This window comes from Phialemonium atrogriseum (assembly GCF_030411735.1).
Source record: "Phialemonium atrogriseum strain 8032-3 unplaced genomic scaffold QBC33scaffold_28, whole genome shotgun sequence".
NCBI lineage: Eukaryota > Fungi > Ascomycota > Sordariomycetes > Cephalothecales > Cephalothecaceae > Phialemonium > Phialemonium atrogriseum.
The window spans coordinates 304,341-323,736 of record NW_026848165.1 but is presented as its reverse complement, the minus strand read 5'-3'; the positions used below and the strand labels follow the sequence as shown (position 1 = coordinate 323,736).

The following is a 19,396-nucleotide window of genomic DNA, read 5'->3' as shown; positions in this document are numbered from 1 at the left end:
CGCTGGTGGAGCTAATAGTATACTAGGCAACGGAGGATGGCCGTAAAATCACATGCGCCAGGTCGCCAAACTCCACCTCACGAACCTGCTTGCCGTAGCGCCCCACTCTGGAACAACGTAGTATTGATGATTCTTAACCAGGGACTCCCAACGTTTGTTCGTGAAGCAGCGCTTATTTTCGCACCAGAGATCCTCGCCGAACCCCTCCGGTCCGGCGCTGCCGAGGGAGTCGGGCGCGAGAGACAACAGCCAATCGGAACTGATCGGGCTCCACAGAGCCTTACTGCCCTGAAAGCAGACGGAGACCTGGCTACCATGCCGCCTCCAATGGTAAAAGCTATTGCACGTTCGACAATGGAATGAATGGTTATCAAAGGGGGAGTAGAGGAATCGGCCAGACCTCTCCTCGGGGCGAGACTGTGCGCGGCAGACGCAGCAGATCGAGGGGAAGTGGTGGTCCGGGTGGGGTATCGGTATCGGTATCGGCATCGGGAAACATGCGCAGTTGTCGGGTCGGAAAGGCCGTAGCAGCTTGTCGCTGTCGCCGCCATGCGCGGGGTTTACGTGGGGGCAGAACCCGCAGCCGAAGAGCGGGCTGGCGGTTGCTTGTCTGTGGGCGGCTTCTAGCTCTCTCCTGGTGAAGGGGTGCCGGCGTGGGTTGGTGATGTCGAACAGGGGAACCGTCGACGAGACATGGAGGAAAACATGGTCCGTTGCGCCACCGCAGTAGCCCCGTTCGATGATGGCGGATGGGGGTGCCGGGCTGCTCCCGAGTGGCCGGTTGGACCGGTCTGTGCATTTAATAATACGTGAAGCAGCCTCTGGACTGCTACCTGGAAATCCCATTCCCACCTCCTCCACATCGTCCCAAGAGACAGTCTAGTGCGAGCAGATCCGAATATATCCTGTCCTGCCGTAACACAGGCGAGGCTTTTCCGTATGCTCTTGCCTCTGGTGCGCTGGGAAGAGGAATGCCCGGCGACCAGAGTTGCAGCCGGAGCAGTATAAGAAGGTTTGCAGCTGAGATAGCCGCTCCTTCAGCAGTCCTTGTCTCTGGCGCTCAAGGCAGCGCTTGCAGAAGAACTCCCCTCGAAGGAGATCGTGGACCCTGGCTGTCTCTGCTTCGTCTAGCCGCGCAAAAGATATGCCGTTTCCGTGGGTTGGAAACAAGGCACGGTGGTTCAGTATGCGCATCCACGGGTTGTTCAACATCTTAAGTACAGGCCTGGGCAGGAGGGGTATGTAGATAGCAGAGGCATGGCAGAGAATAAATACGTCGCCGGGCAAAAGGTAGGCCATGATCATAAGCAGAAGCTCGTTCGGCAGTCGGCAGAGGGGCGAGATGGTTAGATTGTGTCGTCGCCCGGCCACCCAGTCCGGCTCGTCGTCCGGCAGCTGGGTTCGGGTGACGATGTCTCCGCCTCCTCTTGTCTCCTCTTCTCCTGCTTCTTCTTCGGTGTTGTCCAGCGGGCAGGAAACAGCACCACAGTTGAAACTGGTGTGCCAGAGACGGCAAAGTTTAGCCAGGAGATCGCCGAAACGATTCCGTTTGGGGGACTTGGTCTGCGTTAATAGGGCAGAGTCGGTGCATGCTGGACTGCTCGATGTGTCGCGGGTGGCACGCGGTTTGGCCACCAGAGTTTTAATCGCTGTCCGCCAGGAATGATCCATGGTTTTAGTTTGCTGTCTTTGCTTCCGAAATGTAGAGAGTTGAATAGAAAAGGAAAGAAACGGAAAGAAAAGGGAAAAGAAATGAGTTCTGGGTTCATGTCCTCGTGTTATTTATAATGAGCAACTAAGTTTTGGTTAAACCTCCCCAACAGACCACAGTCCAAGAGTTTAAAAATTGGTTGTCAAACTTTAGCTAAAGTCTAATTAATCCGAAAGCCTATGAATTACCTTATTCCAAAGGCTCAACTGGAAGAAAATGCGAGACGTCAACGGCAACCAGCCACTGACCTACTGTCAAGTGCAATGGCCGAAGACTTTTTGCAGTTCAGCGCTTCCAAACGCTTCACTTTCTAACAATGACTGCTTTCTTGCTCCATTACGTGGGATCTCCCTTGTAGTGGCTCTTCTCCTACGCTTTAGTTTATCTAGATAATGCAAAAAGGTGTCGTTTGGTGTCAAAAATCCGCCGCTGCTTGAGGAGAGAGAAGAGGGAAGGACTAATAGGTAATGAAGTATTGCAGGGTCCACTGCAGTAACACCAGAGACATGTTAATAAAGAATCAAATCAAGTGTCGGTTATTATTATACTGAGGAAAATATAATACACGAGTATGAACGAAACAATTGCTGGGAACCGTTGCATTTGCAAGTCCCTCTAATCTACTACTTGCGTAATGGAGATGTCATCAACATAGAATGTATTCCCTGCAGCGCCCATGTTCGCCATCACGCTGAACCAGATCGTCGCAAAGGAAGTCTGGGCCGTGAAGGTCTTCGTGGCCTGCACCCACTGGTTGGTGGGTCCATTCAAGGTGGGCGCCGTAAAAATGAAGGAGACGCCGCCGCCAGTGAGCTGCATCTGCGACCAGCTGGATGAAGCCGAGTTGGTCGAGTACCACCACCACGAGATCAGGTGCGTGGCGCCCGGCTGGAGCGAGATCTGCTTCATGTACATGCGGCTGCGGCCGTTGGCGTTGTTGTAAACCACCTTGAGGCTCTTGGCGCCGGTGTGCGGGAGATCGCCCGAGACGGACACCTGCATGATGGAGTCGTCAGCTGTAGAGCCGATTGGGGTCCATGATGCGACGCCGCCCGACTCGAATCCGCCATCGGTCACGGCGTTGGTCGGTGCCGGCGGTGTGCCGGTGCCCCCGGTGGCTGTCGCTTCGCAAGGTGGCGTGGTGTACTGGCAGTAGACGGACGGGGCGTTTTGGATGCAGCTGTACATGCTTGTGGCAGTGAAAGCCGGTCCGATCATGGCGGTGAAGCAGCTTGATATCGCGGGCGCTACCTCTGTGCTGGCGAGGAAGGCACTATAGCACGAGAGGGGGGCGCCTGGGACGCTGAGAGTGCTACACTGGTCCGGTACCGAGGCCCAGCAGGTCTCCGGGACGCCAATATACGTGGGTGCTGCTGAGCATGATGTGATTGTCGTCGGGCTGGGGATTTCAGTGGACGACGGCACCGAGAAGATGGTGGAAGAAGGAAGTGTCACGGTGTCGAGCGTGGTTGGGTCCCCGGTTGACGAGGGGACGGCATCCGACGGCGATGTCGATGGAAGCGGAGAACCCCACACATTGATGCGATTGCCAGCTCCGCAGATCTCGGCATCGTTGCCGGCGCAGGTGAAGGAGCAATCCGAAGCAGGAGCCAGGTCTTGGGATGGATAAGAGTTGCCGCACCAGCACTCACGTCCAAATTCCACCCCAAAGTAATTGTAGCCGGCACAGTGCTGCTGGCAAACCTCGGCTGTCATATTGTCTGCGCCAAGGAGGTTGTCTGGCAGTGCACGAGCACCCTCGTCAACAAAGCAGCCGAGGTATGGTACATCGAGAGTGGCAGGCTCTGGCGCGACGTAGAGGAGATTCGTGAAGATGTCGAGACGGTCGCCAGCTCCACACGTCTCGCAAGACGCACCGGCACATCGGAAGTTGCAGTCGCTGTCATCGGCACGGGCGGCGGCATTTGAGTTTCCGCAGTAGCACTCACGGCCATACTCGAGGCCAAAGAAGTGGTACTTGGAGCAGAACTCGGCGCAGCTCGCAACCTTCATCGAATCATCGGCATAACTCGGACCAGTCAAGGCGCGCTGGCCGCCGGCATTGTCGACAAAGCAGCCGTCGCGAGTGAATGACTTGTCTCTCCTGTATTTTAATTGCCGCGGAGCAAATGCCTGGGCGGCAGCAACAAAGCAAAAGAAAGAAGCAGCCCTGAAGCTTAAACGAGTGGGAGCCATGGCTAAAAAAGAGAATTAACCTTGGGCCTCGTGCCAGTAATTAGTCGAAAGGGAAGGAATCGGTTGCTGAAGGGAAAGAAGACCAGTCCACCACCACCAAGGAAAACGGTGCGAGTGGGAGATTAATAGACCCCTTGGGAAGGCCTGGCTTTCAAGACCCATTATAAATTTTTAGTGTTTCGATAAATCGTGGTCTCGCCCAGGGTCTCTGTCCGGGTTTGTGCTTTGATGCGCGTCAAATCCAAGGAAACTGTCCAATGATACGCGGGCAATAAATCCATCAGCTGTGGCTAGTAGGCGCTATTGGGTAATACTAGCCCCTAAGGGCGAAGCGGGGAAGCCAGCCTTGTCTAGCGCGAGTTCAACGGCAAGGGTAGTATTGGGGTGGTTTAACCCTTTTTAGCTAGGCAGATAGCCTTACTTCCAACTCCATCCATCCATCAGTGGTCTAATTAACTAGTGCCCGTTGTGGGTAATGGTGTCGATGGTTATGTTGTCAACTACACCGAGGTGTAGACTCTTCGGTCTTCATGGAGCCCCTGACGTGAGTGGGAAATGCTTTCCACGAAACGAGAGCAAGAACTGTTGACCCACTCGTCCGACTCTGTTGGGAGTTCCCTAAATACTGAAGGAGCCATCTGACTGGCAGGGCGACGACCTTCCGCGTTGCCCGTAGTTGTAAGGTAGAGATAGGGGTATTACGACCAGCGCCGAAAAGAGCCCTTCTTCCCAACAAAGACAAGCAACCCAAACCCGAAACGGCCCAAGGTCACCACTCGGAGATCGGCCCAAGCTTTTCACGGGCGGCGGTCCACCATAGGCGATCCTTGCGTGTTGGCGGCGACGCTAGTCGGGTGTTGTATGGCTCCACCACGAGAACGGGGTCCAAACGTTGCCAAAGACGAGAGAGACGCAGTTCCTACTGGCCAATCGGGTGTCAAGGATTAGAAAATGCGCGAAGGCGCGGGAGAAATACACGGCCTTACAGGAAATATGCCTTACTCATATATCATTGTACTACCTTCTAAGCCTGCACCATTGCCCTCCCGGTGCGACCAATGTTGATGCACGTGTCCCCCATCCAAGAGCCTGCACCTCCAAGCAGATACCCTCCAACCCTTCACTGTAAAGAAAATTTCTAGTGCTCTCCCCGTTAAGACTGCCAGTCAAGGCCTGCTTCTCAGGCAGCGACTCTGTTAGATACGGCAGGTCTGAATGGTTGTTGTCTGTAGAAAGCTATGTAGGTAGGCTAGACGCAAGGTGGCTACATAGTGTACAAGAAATGGGCGACCACGTGATCCATCACGTGGCTCGCCACAGACTCGCATCCGGACTGGCCGATCCGAATCCTAGCTTCTCCACTTAATTTTATCAGATTATCAGATAATCTGGCATCCAGGGATTTAGATAACCCGCCGTGGCGCCAATTCCCGTTCCTTGAACCGGACATTCGGATTTAGAAGTAGAGGCGACTTTGAATGTGTGTTAATTCGCTGTCTCTCCACTTTTCTATATTCGACCAGAGCCTCCTATTAGGCCATTCCCATCCCGAACTCGGACATGTTTTTCGGTGCTGAGACGGGCTACGCAATCTCCGAGTGGCCGCCCACTCGTTTCAACTTCCAACTCATAAAACCAACACGTTCCCTCGCACAGCCATCACTCAACATTCCCAGCAAATTACCAAATGTTAATATATGGTACGCTTGTATAAGACACTTGAATATTTTGTTGTCATCAATACCTTTATCTCTCCCCGCCCTCGTCAGTCCCTTGAGGGATCCGAAACGAACATGATCAACGCTCTCCGCAACGTCGTGGTGGTTGGAGGCTCGTATGTCGGGGTCGTAAGTGGGATGACCTTCTTGAAAACGTTTTGAGCAAAGTCTAATGAGGATCTTTGCAGAATGCTGCAAAAGAATTGGCGAACTTGCTCCCGTCAACCCACCGCGTGAGTATATGCACCAACTTCGAACCTGCTCAAGGGGAAACAACCGAACTTACATCTTTGCGGTTCTCTAGGTCCTTTTGATCGAGCCACATAGCCATTTTCACCATCTATTCGCCTTTGTACGTCCCCAGTCTCAATCGTTTACCTTTTCTCAAACCTGACATGTGCAGCCTCGGTTTGCAATCCTACCAGACCATGAGCACAAGGCCTTCATTCCCTACAAGGGCGTCTTCTCGGCAGCACCTGACGCCTCCCGACATGCTGTCGTGAAGGCAAGAGTGGTGTCACTCCAGGCCACGCAACTCACCCTTGATCGTGAGTGGGAGGGTTCGCGACTGGTCTCTTTCGAGTACCTTGTGGCTGCATCAGGGACTCGGTTGCCCGCCCCTGGATCGATGCAGAGCAACGAAAAGCCTCCATCAGTCGATTACTTCAAAGTGCACCAGGAAGGAGTAAAGAAGGCACCGTCGATTCTCATCATTGGTGGTGGAGCAGTCGGTGTGCAGATGGCATGCGATTTGAAGGAGGTCTATCCTGACAAGGAGATCACGTTGGTGCATTCCCGGGATGTACTGATGCCAGTCTATCATGAGAAACTGAGTAACATCATAAAAGACCGTTTCAAGGAGCTTGGCGTCAAGTATGTCTTCCTCTTGCACGAAACTCCCTATGCCCCAACCGATAAGCACTTGCTGACAGAACGGCCATTAGCCTGGTCACTGGGTCGCGCGTCATCGTCCCACCAGCCGGATTCCCCACAGATGGCCGCGCTTTCGAGGTGGAGCTCAAGGACGGTCAAAAGCTCTCCACCAATCTGGCCATCCTGGCCACAGGCCAGACACCCAACAATGGATTTCTCAGCAGCCTCCGTTCCTCGTCGAAGGACTCGCTCATTAACCCCGCCAACGGCTTCATTCGTGTGCTGCCCACCTTCCAGTTCCAGGATCCCCTGTACCCCAACATGTTCGCCATTGGTGACATAGCGGATTCCGGGGCCCACAAGGCGGCGAAGCCCGGCATGGGGCAAGCCTCTGCGGCGGCCAGGAATATCGTCGCCATGATTGAGGGGAAGGCGCCCAGTGAGACGGTCGCCGTAGCACCGCCGGCTATTCATCTGACTCTCGGCTTGGTAAGAAACGCAAAGGGGAGAGTCGGTATTTAAGCAGGGATGCTGACTCGTGTGAACAGACGAAAAACATCATTTTCAGGAATCCCAATCTCAAGGAGGGAGCGACAGAGCCGTTCACCAATCTGAAAGACGAGTAAGTTAGCGGAACCCAGAACTGCGTAATTGGCAGTAACTAATTCATGTCAAGTGGCCAAGCGGATATGGGAATCGAGGGAGTCTGGGCGAAGAGAGGTGTTACCGTTGCCAGCCCCCAAGAATATCACTTGTGAGGGAGCGAGGTTCAGTTACGGGTCCATGATCGGACGATTTTCGTTTGTCTCTTAAACTAATGGAGAATACAATGTCGAGCTTGGAAGACTAGAGCTGCTTTACTCGGAGAGGGGAGAAGATGGCTGTATAGAGCCATGATACAATAGAACCAACACTTCAGTCCCCCAGAGCGATGTCCTGCTCATCTGCGCCCACCTGTCCAGGCCGCCGTCCCCCTACCAATCGCGCTCCGTCGTCTCGGGGTTATCAATAATAACATTATCAAAGTCCGGCAGCGACCGGCTCTGCGGCATGAGCGCATCGCACCTGGCATCCCGCGCAAACGTAATGGCCGAGCCATCCGGATTCCGCGCCGGGACGAGCCAGCACCCGCCATTCGGGCCCATCCAGTCGGCGCCGTGACAGCGGCTGTCGGCGGCGCAGGCCCTGGCGCACTCGTCTAGGTTCGCGGCCCGCTCAGCCTTCCAGGAAGCGCCTGGCGTATGCCGGATGCAGTGCCGGCACTGCAGGCGGAAGTCCTCGTTGCCCGAGCTGATGATCTTGCCGTGGTCGGCATCGCATGTCGCCTCGTCGGCTTGGAGCGGTTTGTCGCGTTTGGCCTGGTCGCAGCCCTTCTTGCAACTCGCGCATGCGCCGGCGCAGCCGAGCGAGTGGGCGCTCGCGAAGGCGGGGGCGTCGATGGCGGGGGCGTTGTTGTCGTTGCTGAAGAAGCATTTCTTGGTGCGCGCCTCGTAGTCGATGCTGTCGCACCCGGGCAGGATGGCGCAGGCGGTTAGGCAGGCCTCGAAGGACTCCCGGCGGTCGATCTTGAGGTATGTCGTGCCGTGGCGCTTCTTGCAGGTCATTTGGAAGTTCTGGAGAGGTGGCGAGCTGGGTTAGCCCGCCATAATTACTTCAAGGGATCTTCCAACACCAGACTCTCTCTCAGCGTTAGGATATTGCTTCACTGACCTCTCCGGTGTGGCTCACGAAGAGCTGGCCGTCTGCCTCGGGGCACTCGGTGGAGCAGAGCTTCGCTTCCGAAAGCACAGGGTCGTTGGTGGGCGGGTCGGTCACGAAGGCGTAGTGCGCCCCCTCCTGCTTGGTTGTAGAAAACTTGCCGTGCTCGTACAGCCTGCAGTTTGGCCGGGAACCATCACCGCCCGGCACAAACATGGCACTGGGCTCTATTAGCGACCAGCGCCGGGAATGACCAGGGAGAGGGGCTCGAAGGGTGTTTCTAGTTACCTCTTGCACTTCTTGTCCACAACACACTTCTCAGCACATTCCTCGTGGGTGTTGACAGTCTCGTAACCCAGGATGGATGCGCCGTCGGTATCTGTGCAGCATTGCAGGTAGAACCAGGTCCCATCGGAACCCTTAAAGATTTTCCCGTCATCTGGCGGGGAACCGTTAGATTGCTTGAATCACACGAACGAGAAACAAGGATGCTTACTCTGCGGGCAAGTAAGGCTGGTGGTTACTTCGGGTTTCGCGATCTGCTGAGACACCCGGTTTTTGGGACATTGGACGGGATACCAGGCATCTCCGGGTGCCCACGACGACGTTTCAGAAGGGGCTTTCTTGTACTGGCAGGTCTTGGCGGTCCGCTCCCAATCACAGCTATAGCAGCCTGGCTTTCTGGCACAACGATCGGCACACTCCTTCAGAGTTGGGCAATCCTCGCCGGTCCAGTGCCCGATGCTGTGTCCCGTGTTGCACCTCAGCTCGTAAGTGACACCATTTCTGTTTTTTTGTTTTTTTTTGTGTTAGCCAACATCTCACCCCCCCCCAAAGGACTGATGAGCTGGTTCCTTACGTCGTGTATCTTTCCCCTTCATCAGCTGGGCAAGTGTATGATGCCTTATTTCCAGATCCAGCATCAGAGGTCGTGTCGTCTGCAATCGGCCTCTGGGTGTTGTCACCAAGGCCAGTGTCCGGAACCGTCGTCTCCTGGGTATTGTCATCATGGCCAGTGGTTGGTTCCGGTTCGGCACGTACATCCCTGACATAGTACCAGGTTACGAGTGGGAAGTCAGGGTCCGAGTAGTTGAAGAGATCAGCGTCTTTCCTGAATTCACACAAGTTCTCGTCCGCGACGAAGGCGGCGTGGACGCAACTAGCATCAGCGGCGCATTTCTCAACACATTCCACAGCGCTCCTGCCGGGCTTTGTGGCAACGGGCCTGCCTTTGACAGCTTGTTTGCACTTGATCTGGTACTCTTTGCCATTTCTAGTATTTCGGAATAGGTTAGTCGTCGGGCCACAAGGTTGGGAGATAATTCAACACATAAATCAACCTGGAAAAACTTGCCTGACAATAAGCTTGCCCTCGTCGGCGTTGTTGGCACAAGAGTATGTTTGAGCAGCGACTGAGCCCAATGATCCGATGAGTGTCAAGCACGGTAGGAGCCAATGCTGAGAGATCTTCATGGTTGCAGTTGTTTCTTTGGTTGCTTTCTTATAAGTGAAGCCCCCGGCGCTCAGTAAATACTTGACAAGTGTCTGGGATGGATCGGGTCGCAACAAGAGGGAGAAGGCGCTCTTTTATCTTGCCCCATATCAGAGAGTCCTCTTCTGAAGCACTGGCAAGAATTGGGTCTGACCCTTCGGATCAGACTCATGGAACGTAGTCTCTCTCGTCGAGCTGTTTTCACCGTCCACAAGATCAACACCGACCGTCAAGTAAAATGCCGCCCATACCCTGAGACATGCCGCATTTCAGCTGCGGTATCAATTCGGTGTGATTGTTGGGTGTTGGCCGTCAATCCAGGCGACTTCCATTCTCACTTCAGCTGCCAAGTTTACCCAAGCTTGCTAATCGTCGGTTCGACGGGTGGTGATCATGACGGAAGGCGGTTGGTTTGTGAGATAATGGATTCCGCTAGTGTCATCCGATTGGCCCTACGGCTCGGCTCAGCCCGCCCACTCTAAGCCACTCACCGAGATCCGTGGTCGATCGTCGATCGTTGATGATGAGTGCAGGGAGGCGGATGGTCGGCTCTTGATAAACCTAGGATTTAACCTCAACGGGGTGTGTCTCGGAGCTGTGATGTCACATCCTCAGTCACCCGAACAATGGAAGGTGCTTTTTGCCTCATCTTCAGCTTATCCTTTCAGTAATTACGTAGAAGCAGCCCAATTGTGAGGCATACAATGGCAAAGAGTGGCTTATCACGGCCCGCGGATCGGCCCGCCGAGTCGGCCCGTCGTCTAGATCTGCTTCAATCCCGTCGAGTAATGCGGATTATCACAGCTGAAGTGAGACTCCTCTCGTAGTCTAAGCGACGTAGCGACGTAGCTTTGCTCTCGCTCTACAGACGTTGCCGGAATCGCTGCGGTTGTTTGTCTAGCCTGTGCTTACCAGCCGTGTCGACCAGACACCGGCTTTCGGGACAGGACGCCCCTGGATGGAGCAATCCGGGTTACTATGTCAGGGGCAAGTCAGTCAGGTTGAAGTCATGGCTGATCTTAAAAAACAACCCCCAATCTAGGTATATATATACAAGATGCCGTCGCCCAATTTGAACCTCAACCTCAAACTCAACTTCAACAAACACCTTGTCATCTTGCATCTTCAACCCGAGCTCCTACCTACAGGGACCTGTTCCTCCTACCTCAACCCATTTGCATCTACACAAGTCGAATAAATCGATCACCCAATGAAATTCATTTTCAACTTGGCCATCGTTGCCATCCTAGCTAGCCAGACGGCAGCTTTCCTCTTCTTCCCAATCGTCATCCCCTTGTTCAAACCAAGGCCTTGGATCACTCTTGGTGGTGGCGGCGGCGGCGGCGGCGGTGGCGGAGGCTCGCAATGCCCACCCCCAAATTGTCCCATGCACCCGGACTGCCGGCAGAGAGTACGGGACATCAGCACGTGCCAACGCAGTGGCCAGACTGCCGTTTTCAATGCGGACGGATCTATGAACGGCTGCGTCTAAACGACCTATTTCCTGCTGGTCATCAGCAAGCGAGACGTCAACCGCAGACGGGGAATTTGGTGAACCTGTCGACGCTCGCATTCTTCGGCACCAGTCATTCCAAGAGGTATACGGTGGTGGGAGGTGTAGGGAGATGTAGGGAAGGGATCCTTGAGACGAACCGAGAAGACGGAGACAGACTAGTCAGTAGCGTCTGAGAGAAGGGGTTGGCACGCGGAAGACTAGTTATTGCACGGAGCCTGGGGTATTCAGCGGACTGTCTTGTCTTGGGGGTTGGTTTAAGCTGCTACCTGTCTGGCTGCACATAGCACATGACGCGATTTTGAGATGAATGAAGCAGCGGAAACAGAGCGCAGTGAATCTTGAGAAACACCTTGGTATCATCCATCTTGCCGTAGTAAAGGGATCTTGCTCTCTGGGCGAATGAGCTCGAAACATCCATCGAACACCTCGAGGTCGACTGTCTAACTAACTTGATGACATATATTAGTCTTTTCGACTTAACCATCAGTTAGAAGGATACCGTGGGCCACGATCAAGACCATATGGCCATGGTTACGGCGGACAAGCAGCACCTCAAAATGACACAGGGTTTTGATTGCACCCTTGGAACCGTTGCACGTACTTCAGGCAACATGAAGGTCTCTGTCGTTTAAGGGATATGGTAACACGTCATGGGGCGGCTTGTCGGCCTGCAGCAGGATGATCCTCAAGATTTCCCTTTTTTTTCCTCTTCGATATCGACCAATCGGGCAGTTCTGCAAGCAGAGCAGCAGCCAGCAGCCAGGACCGCGTTTAATCGGGGATATACTGCAGGAAGGCGATCGAAATCAGGTTGCCGCATTCCGTAATAATGATTAAAGAGAGCTAGACAGTCCAATGTAGCCCAGGTTCTCCCCGCGGGTGCGAAATTTGTATCAACGTATTGTTAGTGAGACCTATCAACAATTATGGGTGGGACGAATATCCATGGATACACACGTGATCACCCAGCCTAACACCAATGTAGCTAAGCCTACTTTTGGCAGTAAAATGGGGTCTTCCTGCATGACCAAGGAAGACCCAAAGGGGCACGGAATCTGGGGTACTTGACGATTCCCCCGCTGGGGATTCCTTTCTTTCCTTTCTAGTACGCTTCAAAATATAGCCCAAATGAGGATACGTTGCCCACATTCATTGTCGATAAGACCCCCCTCGGAATCGTGGCATTTGGGGGGCCGCCAAGGATTATCCTGGGAGGAACCCCGTGAGTCAACGCGCATGCTAGTGGCACTAGTGTATTTGGTACTCCTAGGCTATTAATAGTAGTTCATTAGCCGATTGCTTGCTGTTCCTCAATCACTTCCCCAACCCAAAATTTTAACATTTTAACGCGTCGACACCACCAACTCACGGCAAAACAGAAGCCCCGTTTTATTTACACCGAGCAACGCCTCTGCATATCTGTTATCTACTTTCAATATTTTCGATTGGCCATGGCCCACGTCACCGAACAGACTCCGCTACTCCAGGACGAGTCAGCACCGCCCGCCCACACAGCCGATGACGGCCAAAACACTATTTCGAATGGCTCTGATCATCCACATGGATATTCTTGGCGCGTCGCTGCCGTCGGCCAGTGGTTCTCCCTAATCGGCGGACTGGCCGTATTTGGTCTGGCAGCGGCTGTTTCCGTTATCCACCGACACTGCAGACCAGAGTTGTATCACATTGCAAGGGACATCAAATCCTATCTCGAGACTATGGTCATACTGGTACACGTCACCGAGGTCACCTCTTTGGCGTATCCCTGCCCGGCTGGTCCTGTCGTTAACCAAATCCGAGTCATAGGGCCTTATCACCGTTTTTTGGGCCGCCAGCAACCTCCTTCACCTTCTCACGTCAGGGACGCTGATGCCGTTTCCACTCTCCGCCCTCCTTTACGCCATCTCTAGCTTCTTCACAATTCCGGCCGTCGTTCACGGCATGGCCGCCCTGTTAACAGAGCGGTACTTTGGGTACTTCTGCGCCGACTACCCTGAATGGGGTAACGGCCGCTGGGAAAAATGTGCAGTTTGGGCGGAGAGATTCCACAGGCTTGTATGGGCTTATCTATATTCCGTTTTGGCTCTGAGGTAAGTCGAGCCGGCGTCTGAAGATCCGACCGACATGGTCTAACCACCCACTCACGGTTGCAGCTTGATTCACGCCGTCTTGTTCGTTGCCTGCTTCGTTGCCTGCTTCGTCGCACCCTACAGCGGCAGAACGTCGCTTCGGGGCCGCCAGAGCAGGCAACTCACGCTGCAATTCACCTTCACGTAACCCTGACCCTCAGAGGCCAGGACGTGCCACGTGTCGTCGAATACGGTCCCCAGTCGCAGTGTAAGGGTCTGTTTCAGACGATAATCTCGTGGCAATCCTATCATCTCTTCTGGTTTGTGGCACAAAGTCCGCTAGGTTGGGTGCCGTAGGCTCTTGCAGGGTTGGGGGGGGGGGGGGGGGGGGTTCATTGTCATGGACGTGACTCTCAAGAGGTCTTGTGTCCGAATATGAACTTCCAGTCGCACCAACCTTCTGGGCGGTCCAATCGAACGTTATTATTCATCTTGGAATATCTTCACAGTCGGTTTGTTGGTCAAGTGAATGTGTGAGATGCTACATTAATTGATGGTACTTATGGGAGAGCGGGATCATGTCTGCGGGGAAATCCCACCAAAAGGAAGCTCAAAGGGAAGCTCGGCTGGATCGAGTGATTAATTGCCAGGTGCCGGGATATTTTGGCAGGCCTGCCCGCGCCTTTCGCTGTTGCTGTCACTTGCAATTGCCATCGCTGTTGCTTTCGCCATCGCCATCGCAGCTGCTTTTAGCAGCAACAGCGACAACAATAGCAACAGCGATGGAAATAGCAACAGCGACGGCAATAGCAACAGCGATGGCAATAGCAATAAACGCCGACCTTGGTTTGGCGACGGCGACAGCAACGGCGATGGCGGCGGCGAAAGTAGTAGCTGTTGAGGAACTAACCAGCCCGGCCCCACCTGGAGCGCATAGACCTCCTGCACACAGCCGGAGACCCGCTCATTCGGCCTCTCCAAATTCTACAGTTTCTTGATTTCGATTGCAAGAATACGTTTCTACAAAATAAGAACTTCTGTCCTCTTCTGATACTCCATTAATCTACACCATCTTGTTTTGTTCACGTCGCGTATCTACAATAGAAAGGGGATTTCAGGGGTTGATTATTTTTGAGCCTGTTGCTAGGACGATATTGGAACATCCGAAAAAAACATGTGTAATTAATTACTTGTCACTCGCTGACCTGTACCAAGCGAATTGTAACGAGGGGATGAAACTTCGTCCTCAGTTGTCATTTTATGACTGCGCACTACGGCGCATGACTGCACGTTGCAGTGCGTTTGCACTTCGTGTTCGATACATTGCGAAGCACGAATTAAGCGAGACTCTGTGCTCTCTTTCCACGAATATATTTGGATGGCTAGTCAAACAACTGCCTTGGCATTAACGCCCCCTTGCCTGCCAAAAGATAAAAGATTATCACCGGCGGCGGTATATACTACGCAGTAGTTTGTCATTTCTGCTCGTGTGGCTTGTCGTGATAGGGTAGGTAGGGTAAATACATGCCGGCGACCGTGCCAACATGGTGCTGCGCCGTGCAGGGACCCTTGGACGGACCTTCAGCCGCAACGCCATGTAAAGCCATTCAACAAATTACGAGGCCCGTCGGGCTTCAGTGATCAGCCACCACCCCAGCCCCAAAGCAAATACGGGACCGCAGCATTCGCTAACTTGCTTGGCAAACAGAAGCCTATTTTAAGTGCCGAGACTGTGGTACAAAATGCAGCGGCATCCTCAACACTTGCACTCAAATCCCCTGGTCATCATTCCAACATTTGTCTTCCCCCGTCGTCAAAACTTCTACTTGCAGCAAGTCTGATTAACCATGACTAGACTCTCGTCGCCCTTGAAGCTTCTACTGCTCCTCGCAGCCTCCTGCCGAGCCCAGGACTTCACCCAGGATCCCTCTGTCATCTCCGACCTGTGTCCGTCCGCAACCATCTCCACTGCCTGGTCGTGAGTAGTTACACCCCCCACACGTCTTACTTCCCACCTCTTGATGGTCTGGCTACTCACCGTTGTTTCCTGGCTCCCAGAAGCTATACCGAGTGCGGAAATTCCGTGGTCAACGACATCTGGGGAGCAGCACCGTGCGCCAATGCCGCGACCAGCACCGACTTTGGTCCCGAGGTTGCTTCTTGCAACTGCGATCTCTACCAACGATTGGTCAAGTACGTCATCTCGCCATTCTCACTGCCGTCTGCCATTTTACAGGGAGAGATGGTGCTAACAAAACGACAGGAGCTGCCTGCCCAATATCTGCGATAGCAAGGGCCTTGATGAGTTCGAGACTTCCACACTGGCAGCTGTCTGCGCGTACACCACTGCCGCCGAAGGAGGACCCACTCCCACCTCCTCTAATATTCTCGATGGATTGACTACTCCTCCCACCGGCGGACGAGGTGGACCTGCCGCACCGACTTCGACGTCTAAGGGCGCTGCGCATGAAGGAGTGGTTCCCGTTGCTGGCGGGGTCGTGATGGGTTTTGCTGGGGCTCTGGCAGCTTTGCTGTGAGGCTGGGATGCAGTTCTGGGAGTCTTGGATGCTGGTCCACGGTCAGCAGGGTTCTTTCTGGTAGCTATTGATGCAGTCGTCCATGGGAGATGGTGGTTGTTTGCGGGGGGTACTTGACAGAATGCATTAACTTTCGATCCATTGCAATTTTATCTTGAGATAGAAAATCATGATCTCTGAAGATCGCAACAACATATCCTTTCATGTTTTATGACAGCCAACTTTTTTTGCCAAATGAACACTTGATCCCGGTTGTTGGCGCATCATAGAAACAAAATGCCTCCTGAACGAGGGCGGCAAGAGCATCATGGGACGACGGCATTGCGCCAAGTTCACTCCGCACAATATCCACCACGGTCAATGAGCCGCAAGGCGCCGTGATGGTATTATAGGGAGCGTATTCTCTCCCCTCACTATCTCTGGCGTTGATTACCCCTCGTCTTCTTTGGCATCTTCCACATCTTCCAAGCGCTCTTTTTACTTTGAATGGTTACCTCTCTCCCTGCCAGCATCCCTTCACTGCCCAGCCTCCTCACCATCACGCATCGGTTTGTGTCTGACAGCACCCCCTTCCCTAAGATTAGTGTGGTGGATTCTTTAGAACTGCTGCAGACATGTGATGTGTGCGAAAATTGTGTATGGCTGTGTCTGAACGAGGAAAAAGAAAAGTCCCAACGTCGGTATAGTGTACGCGATTAACTGTCCATGTGTCCGACCCTTTTACCTCTGTCACAAGTGATGTACCATGCTAACTTCTCTCGCCGAGTGATGGGGGTGTACTTGACTTTCCCGCAAAGCCCGCAAGTACAGTGAGCTTGTAGGTCAATCTACGTACGCTCTTTGCATGCTGGAACTGTTGCACTTTAAGCCATGGCCCCGAACTCTATCCTACTTGGCATCCGGTGCTGATCCATTGCCCCTGTTAGCCCCTCTTGCACATCTCATTCAAAGATTTACTCCAAAAAAAAAGGCAGTCCTTGATGTTCGAAACAGGTCGTCATATCTTGGCCATGCAGCCTGCACGTTGATGTAACATCCAGGTTGCTACAATAGGTAGGTAGAAACTAAGCTCTTTCCTCCCAGGATTCCATTCGGTGAACCGATCTGGAGATTGCTCGGCGCTCTTGGCATATGTCTGCCGAGTAAATGTGCCGGTAATCGGGCCATAGTCTCTTGGCGCTGAGCCCCCACGAGAGTGGTGGATTTTCCAACGTTTCCTAGTACTACGTCGACAAACAGTTGTGCGGGACTATTCGAAGATAACGTGGGTAGTCAATCTAAGTCTCACTGCAAAGCGCAGGGTGAGTGTATTTGATACTGAGGGTGGGATTGTGGGCAGAGCATGGTGCCTCGTAACATTTATCCCTTGTTCTCCCAGTAATGCTTCAAGCTTAATGCTCCTGGCTATGGATCACCAAGAGGTACAAGCCAAATTCCTTCACAAGCTGCCTTCTAATCGTCGGAGACCCCTCATTGCGGAAGGTGGTCATGACATGGTGTTTTCCTGATCTTCCCCTGGTTGTTGTATGCCATATGACGCCTCAGTGATCTTCCACAACCCGCAGTTGAGAGATGCTGATCAGCTCATATATCTGCGATTCTCATTCGCTGGGGACCCCTGATGTGGGATCCCCGCATCATCAAATCCAACCAGAATCGAGTCTGTAGTTTGGCCAAGGCTTCTCGGTGTGCCGAAGGATTCGACGTTCCATTGGGGAAGGAGGGGGAAACAGATGTCGTGAAGGATGTAAACGTCGAAACATGTTGCATGCAGCATTAGTTTTCTGGGAGGTGAGTATTAATTGACTCAAGTTCGACTCCCAAGTCTATCTCAACCATCCTTTCATTGCGGGTTTCCCACAGCTCTCCTCTTTTGTCCTCTTCCTCTCTGTTGTTCCCACTCCCCAGCAGCAACAATGTCCTCAATCCCAAACGAACCCGCCGACCCCTTGGCCAAGGGCATCATCGCAACGGCCAAGCAATCCTGGCGCGACCTCTTCATCTGGAAGCAGCGCGTGGTCGTGACCAACGAGGTCGGCGAGACGCGGTGCGAGTGGGCGGACCCGGGCCCCATCCGCAACCCCATCAGCCTGCTCGCCCAGCTCTCGGGCCGGGACTGGGTCTTCTTCCTCGTCGGCCTCGCGGCCTGGACCGCCGACGCCTTCGACTTCCACGCTCTGTCCATCCAGACCGTCAAGCTGGCCGACTACTACGGCCGCAGCAAGACCGACATCTCCACCGCCATCACCCTGACCCTGCTGCTCCGCTCGGCCGGCGCGGCCATCTTCGGCCTCGCGGGCGATAAGTGGGGGCGTAAGTGGCCCATGGTCCTCAACATGATTGTGCTGGGCATCTTGCAGATCGCCACTCTCTATAGCCGCACGTTTTCGCAGTTCTTGGCGGTGCGGAGCCTGTTTGGTCTATTTATGGGGGGTGTCTATGGCAACGCGATTGCCATGGCGCTGGAGCACTGCCCGTAAGTGCATCTCGAAGCCTTATTGTGTTGCATACGTGACATCCGATCCATACTAACTCGGCTGGGGGGCGTAGGATTAATGCCCGTGGCTTGATGTCGGGAATTCTGCAGCAGGGCTACTCCCTTGGCTACGTGTTCGCCGCGTGCGCGAACCTCGGCGTCGGCGGCGAGACGGACAGCTGGAAAACCGTCTTCTGGATTGGCGGTGAGCTCAGCATCCCCCTCCATGGGACCGACACCAACACTTTTACTGACTTGACATGCTCTAACCAGCCGGCATCTCCATCAGCGTCGGTCTTGTCCGCGCTCTGTTTCCAGAGTCGAGACAGTTCCTCGAAGCAAGGGCGCAAGGCAAGAAGGCGACATCCCCCGGAGCGTTCTGGCGCGACACAAGAAAGATGCTCGTGACGGAGTGGAAGATGTGCATCTACGCCGTCATCCTCATGACCTGGTTCAACTACTACTCGCACACCTCCCAGGACTCGTACACGACCTTTATGCGCACGCAGAAGGAGCTCGACAACACCCCGGCATCCCGAGCCTCCATCATCATGAAGGTCGGCGCCTGCGTCGGCGGCACCATCATCGGCTACCTCAGCCAGTTCCTCGGCCGACGGAGAGCCATCGTGGGGTCGGCCCTCATGTCGGGCCTCCTGATCCCCGCGTGGATTCTGCCCAGGGGGGAGCGCAGCCTCAGCGCGAGCGGCTTCTTCATGCAGTTCTTCGTCCAGGGCGCCTGGGGCGTGATCCCGATCCACCTGAACGAGCTCTCGCCCGCCGCGTTCCGGTCCAGTTTCCCGGGCGTCACCTACCAGCTGGGCAACATGATCTCGTCGCCGTCGGCGCAGATCGTCAACGCCATTGCCGAGAAGACGTTCATCACGCTGGGCAATGGGAACAGGGTCGAGGCATATGGCCCGGTCATGGGCATCGCCACGGCGATTATTGCGGTGGGAATCATGCTCACTACTGTCGTTGGACCGGAACGGTGTGGGAGGAGCTTCGAGCACGCGATTGCTGGACTTGACACTGGATCGGATGAGAAGGTGGCAAAGGACGAGGAAAATCCAAGCGTTCACGCTGTGGAAACGGCAGACGGGAAATAACGGC

General features: G+C 54.1%; 8 protein-coding genes across 8 annotated transcripts; 5 read left to right on the top strand and 3 right to left on the bottom strand.

The window, feature by feature from the left end:
- Positions 1-48: 48 nt before the first annotated feature.
- On the bottom strand, positions 49-1,671 carry QBC33DRAFT_622594 (uncharacterized protein; the record flags this gene model as incomplete). Its single annotated transcript, XM_060432846.1, has 2 exons — positions 49-791; positions 921-1,671. The coding sequence occupies 2 exons, from the start codon at positions 1,669-1,671 to the stop codon at positions 49-51; spliced, it is 1,494 nt and encodes a 497-aa protein (XP_060280098.1).
- Positions 1,672-2,220: 549 nt separating this feature from the next.
- On the bottom strand, positions 2,221-4,046 carry QBC33DRAFT_548804 (WSC domain-containing protein). The gene has a single exon (XM_060428899.1). The coding sequence runs from the start codon at positions 3,905-3,907 to the stop codon at positions 2,327-2,329; it is 1,581 nt and encodes a 526-aa protein (XP_060280097.1). The 5' UTR covers positions 3,908-4,046; the 3' UTR covers positions 2,221-2,326.
- Positions 4,047-5,390: 1,344 nt separating this feature from the next.
- On the top strand, positions 5,391-7,497 carry QBC33DRAFT_548801 (uncharacterized protein). The gene is made up of 7 exons (XM_060428898.1): positions 5,391-5,754; positions 5,814-5,858; positions 5,930-5,977; positions 6,029-6,498; positions 6,570-6,987; positions 7,047-7,120; positions 7,175-7,497. The coding sequence occupies exons 1-7, from the start codon at positions 5,605-5,607 to the stop codon at positions 7,254-7,256; spliced, it is 1,287 nt and encodes a 428-aa protein (XP_060280096.1). The 5' UTR covers positions 5,391-5,604; the 3' UTR covers positions 7,257-7,497.
- On the bottom strand, positions 7,278-9,806 carry QBC33DRAFT_548798 (PAN domain-containing protein). Its single transcript, XM_060428897.1, has 6 exons — positions 9,551-9,806; positions 9,056-9,469; positions 8,693-8,982; positions 8,485-8,635; positions 8,209-8,416; positions 7,278-8,111 (listed from the first exon to the last, which is right to left on the bottom strand). The coding sequence occupies exons 1-6, from the start codon at positions 9,667-9,669 to the stop codon at positions 7,473-7,475; spliced, it is 1,821 nt and encodes a 606-aa protein (XP_060280095.1). The 5' UTR covers positions 9,670-9,806; the 3' UTR covers positions 7,278-7,472.
- An 824-nt stretch (positions 9,807-10,630) lies between these two features.
- On the top strand, positions 10,631-11,227 carry QBC33DRAFT_212859 (uncharacterized protein). Its single transcript, XM_060422687.1, has one exon. The coding sequence runs from the start codon at positions 10,899-10,901 to the stop codon at positions 11,178-11,180; it is 282 nt and encodes a 93-aa protein (XP_060280094.1). The 5' UTR covers positions 10,631-10,898; the 3' UTR covers positions 11,181-11,227.
- Positions 11,228-12,450: 1,223 nt separating this feature from the next.
- Positions 12,451-13,640, top strand: QBC33DRAFT_548790 (uncharacterized protein). Its single transcript, XM_060428896.1, has 3 exons — positions 12,451-12,949; positions 13,011-13,294; positions 13,358-13,640. The coding sequence occupies exons 1-3, from the start codon at positions 12,656-12,658 to the stop codon at positions 13,479-13,481; spliced, it is 702 nt and encodes a 233-aa protein (XP_060280093.1). The 5' UTR covers positions 12,451-12,655; the 3' UTR covers positions 13,482-13,640.
- A 1,337-nt stretch (positions 13,641-14,977) lies between these two features.
- On the top strand, positions 14,978-16,029 carry QBC33DRAFT_548788 (uncharacterized protein). The gene is made up of 3 exons (XM_060428895.1): positions 14,978-15,251; positions 15,332-15,466; positions 15,537-16,029. Exons 1-3 carry the CDS (start codon positions 15,121-15,123, stop codon positions 15,808-15,810), a joined length of 540 nt encoding a protein of 179 aa, XP_060280092.1. The 5' UTR covers positions 14,978-15,120; the 3' UTR covers positions 15,811-16,029.
- A 1,697-nt stretch (positions 16,030-17,726) lies between these two features.
- Positions 17,727-19,392, top strand: QBC33DRAFT_573057 (major facilitator superfamily domain-containing protein; the record flags this gene model as incomplete). Its single annotated transcript, XM_060430685.1, has 3 exons — positions 17,727-18,286; positions 18,361-18,491; positions 18,560-19,392. 3 exons carry the CDS (start codon positions 17,727-17,729, stop codon positions 19,390-19,392), a joined length of 1,524 nt encoding a protein of 507 aa, XP_060280091.1.
- Between the last annotated feature and the right edge of the window lie 4 nt (positions 19,393-19,396).